We start from the raw sequence: 4,244 nt of genomic DNA, 5'->3' as shown, positions 1-4,244 counted from the left end.
CATATCAAATAATATGTTATACTTTATCGATATTTTAATGCATTCAATTAAACATGATATTAACATGACATATAGTAAAACATCACAATCAAATATATCACACTTTTTCATACCGTGTACAAACGAGGAGCCATAATTTCTAAAAAAAGACATAAATATTTATAAATTCACCGTGGTAATTAATTATGATAATTTAATTGTGGTCAGCAGAAGAAATTAAATAACCGGAAATTGTATAGAATTGGTATGATCCCGTTGACCTATTTCCTTTGGCAGATGTTAAATTGCATGAAATCGATTTTAAATTGAGTACCATATTTTGCATAATAACGAAAATTAGCGTAAAATCTTAAAGATCTAAAATCGCTTCAATAAAAAAAAAAATAAAAATAAAACCCGTTTGACGTACTATATATAAAAAAAGACAATTGATTCGTTGGGAACTAAAGCGTTGAATTTCCTTAAGTATTCAGTAATTACTCATGAAGTCAAAATGGGTTTGGGTATTTTTTTTTCTTACTTTTAGATAAGTCTAAATTGCTATCGTTTTACATTAATAATGGATCGGATATCATTTTAATTGTGAAAATTTGTTAGTAGTAAATCATTTATAAATTTTATTGATTGAAAATATTGACCTCTATGCTAAGTTCAAATTAACCTATCAACACTGCCACTTAAAAAGTGCAATTTCTAAGAAATTATCGATATCCAAAATTTAAATTATCCATAGAAATAAATTAAAAAATCTAAAGAAGATTTCTATAATAAATATAAATGTAAAATTCCTAAACATTTCAACGTCCTTCACTAGTATAATGTACCCCTCCCTTTTCCTCTTGATTTTCACACCATCTCCTGATTAATTAACTCTCATTCTGTAATTCCTAGCTATCACCCTAATTTCTCTTATAGTATTTTTTATCCTTTCTTTGTATAAAGTTTGTTTTTTAACATGAATATATTTATTTATATTTTGTAGAGAAGTTAAAACATCATCATGTGGGAATTAGGTAATTTTTGGACAGAACGTATAAACAGTGCTCCAGTGGCTTCTATCCATGCAATGATGCATGAAATCCATGTTTTGTTAGTTGATCATGACGCAGAAGCCCTAAACATAGCAAAACAGCTCGAAATGTGGCAGTATAAAGGTATATCTATATGTATTATTTAATATATCCCTTTTATATAATTAATACTTAAAAGTCCATGAATAATATTCTAAATTTTTTCTAACCATATATCTCTTTCTTCAGTTCACACACACACACACACACACAAAAACCTTGGTGAACTTACTTCTCCTGCTAATGAAACTGCAAATGTTGTGTTGTAATTTGTATGATCAGTGAGTTGTGCTGAACTTGCTTCTCCTGCTATACCGATGCTTGCAAATGCGAAATTCGATGTTGTGATGGCAAACATCAACTCTCCTGATCCCCATGGATTTAAGCTACTTCTACAACATGCACTCAACATGTGTATCCCAGTAGTTTGTAAGATTCAATTCATTTTGAAACCCCCCTTTTTCAATCCAGGATAATATTTTAATCTACCTTAAATATTTCTTTAGGGATGGCCGATGATAATGCGTTCGTGGCGATGAGGGCCCTCGAAAATGGAGCATTCCTTTGCATCAAGAAGCCTCCACCAATGGAGTTTCTCAGAAGCCTATGGCAACATGTTATGAGGGAGAAGGCAAGAATGATTAGGGAGGGATATCTTAGTTGCATCCAACAACCTCGGATCAGTACGAGGAATCGAGTTTAGGGAAGTGGTCCACCATAGGAGTGAAAATCCTAACCCTAAACCTAATCCTAACTCTAACCCTAACCCTAATATGATGATAACAACAAGGGCAAATTTAAGACTCGGAGTAGAGGTAGATATGACGATTACGACGGAGAGTATGATTCAGATAACAATATTATGAGCCAAAATGGTAATGTGAGGAGAAAGATGTGTACCGAGTGGACTCAAGAGCTGCACGCCAAGTTCATGAATGCAGTCGAACAACTTGGTGAAGGAAGTACGTACTTTTTTTATATATATTTTGGTGTTACATTTTTTATTGCTCATTATGAATATTTGTTTTTAGTGGTGGATTGATTGAGTTCATTTATAGGGTGTTTCCCAAAAGAGATCTTAGAGTTGATGAACGAGCCCGGCTTAACCAGAATGCAAGTCGCAAGCCATCTCCAAGTTTGTTTCTCTTCTATTTGTAGTTTCATTAAATATTAATCCAACATTAATTTTTCTTGTAACATACAAGATATTATATTCAATTTGAATTATCCTAGCTATATATTTTTATTTATAGAAATGTCGCAATGATAACTGGCGATCTCCGGAAGAGCGAAAGCCAACCCTTCAAACTAGTCATCACTCATCTCCAAACTGCAGTAACCGGACCCAATCCAAGCCAAGACGGTTCGGTCAATGCCCCTAGTGAACAAACCATCCATCCAACAAGAAACGGGTCAAAGCTCCGAGACCCTTTGGGAACCCAACAATGGGGCAAAAATGGAAAATGGGTCGACTATGATTAATAATACTCCTCACCATTATGGATCCAACCCTAGGCATGCATCCGATGATACTTTAATTTTCCGGATATGGATAGCCTTATCCATGACTTTTCGGGAAGGCAACAAGAGCCCGAGATCGATAACCCGAGCCCCGTCCAAGAAGTATATCAAGTTGACCCGGCTTATAACGATGACAAGGTATTTTTTTCATATATATCTGAAAATATTCTTAATTTTAATATATAGCTACAATGCGTTCAACATATATAATGTGTGTCTGTCAACAATTATGAACAGATAAATATATTTTTAGAATTTTAGCATTTACTTTTGGAAATTTTATGCAAAAAATTTAAACTATGAGTTTATATGTTTTTTTTTTGTTTACACCATATGCTACTTGTTGCAGAACTCCGGTGAAGCAAGTATGAAAACCAAGAGCCATTGATTTAAGAGATGAGTTTCGAGTACATATTTGTAGATGAAACTTCGATGTTGTGTTTAGGAATTTCAATCTTTGAAATTCTAATTTCTATATATATTAATATCAATAGGGAAATTCGATAAATTAAGGATCTGATTCAACAGTCTAATTAGCGCTAGCACTTCAATTTCGAAGGCTTAAATGTTGTGGAACTTCAGTTCCTAAATCATTTGGAATACTTTTGATTTATTAATTCTCAATAAACTTAATTAATGTTTCGTAATTAATTTATTAATATTGTGCTGATACCATCTTTAGCATTTTGATTTTCAATTAATATTTTGGGATTTGTATTAAGAAGATTCTTTTAGCTTTTGGTGTGGTTAAATTCATAAATTGTAATGTTAATTAAATTAAATTCCTTCAATATATATATCAATCGACCAGTACTGTTAATTTATGTTTCGTGATTTGCTTTATTCTTGTGCTTCAAGTTCCATTTTATATATCGTACTCTAGTTTACTACTACTACTAATAATAATAATAATAACAATGCAACATAGAATTAATTAAATGATTTCATATACACATTTTATTCACTTAAAAGAGGTCTTCGGGAGGCCTTTGTGCATATTCAGCATGCATGTGATTCTTGATTTTTATCACACTCATCGTCGTGAAGCTAATAAAATAGCTCATGAGCTTGTTCGTTTCGCTCTTTATATATATATATATATATATATATATATATCTATATAGGGTTGGGATCTATGAAGAAATAACTATATTTCGTTCTGAATAAATCAATAAATTTACTGAATAAATCACGCGACCGCACGAATAGTTATTTTACTGAATAAACACGTACATTTTTTCGTTCATGCGCTCGCGTGATTTATTCAGTAATGTATTGAGTTATTCAGCTTCTTAAATATAAATTAGGAACCATTTTCAGCCCTTAGATCATCAAGATCTACGTTGATTCATCACCTTGTTGGATAAATTCATGGTCCTGAGTTCGAATCCCAAAGGTAGCAAAAAATTATTTTTCGCAATTCATGCCTTTATACAGTTTATTCATGCGTGTTATACATAAATTCATGCATTTTTGCTGGTTCGTAATTCTTAAAATAAGGGTGGTTTTTGAATAACCGCCCCCCCTATATATAGATATATATATATATATATATTATTATATATATATATTAGAGTTCGAGGGTTTTTTAGGACAGTAACTTAGATTGATTTGGAAATTAGGACAATACTTTCGGACTTGTAAAAATAGGAC

The 4,244-nt window shown here is 31.9% G+C and overlaps 1 protein-coding gene across 1 annotated transcript; it reads left to right on the top strand.

The window, feature by feature from the left end:
* Window positions 1–1,069: 1,069 nt before the first annotated feature.
* Window positions 1,070–2,228, top strand: LOC131009898 (two-component response regulator ARR10-like). The gene is made up of 5 exons (XM_057937300.1): window positions 1,070–1,154; window positions 1,353–1,484; window positions 1,577–1,701; window positions 1,861–2,036; window positions 2,102–2,228. The coding sequence occupies exons 1-5, from the start codon at window positions 1,070–1,072 to the stop codon at window positions 2,226–2,228; spliced, it is 645 nt and encodes a 214-aa protein (XP_057793283.1).
* Window positions 2,229–4,244: the final 2,016 nt, after the last annotated feature.

This window comes from Salvia miltiorrhiza, chromosome 2, assembly GCF_028751815.1.
Source record: "Salvia miltiorrhiza cultivar Shanhuang (shh) chromosome 2, IMPLAD_Smil_shh, whole genome shotgun sequence".
NCBI classification, from domain to species: Eukaryota; Viridiplantae; Streptophyta; class Magnoliopsida; order Lamiales; family Lamiaceae; genus Salvia; species Salvia miltiorrhiza.
This window is presented reverse-complemented; position numbering and strand designations above follow the sequence as displayed.

Excerpts from the sequence above, each read along its gene's own strand:
- LOC131009898 (XM_057937300.1), top strand. The coding sequence starts at position 1,070 with ATGCATGAAATCCATGTTTTGTTAGTTGATCATGACGCAGAAGCCCTA. Across the intron at positions 1,155-1,352 it reads CGAAATGTGGCAGTATAAAG|TGAGTTGTGCTGAACTTGCT; the intron begins GTATATCTATAT and ends TTGTATGATCAG. Across the intron at positions 2,037-2,101 it reads CAACTTGGTGAAGGAAGTAC|TGGTGGATTGATTGAGTTCA; the intron begins GTACTTTTTTTA and ends ATTTGTTTTTAG.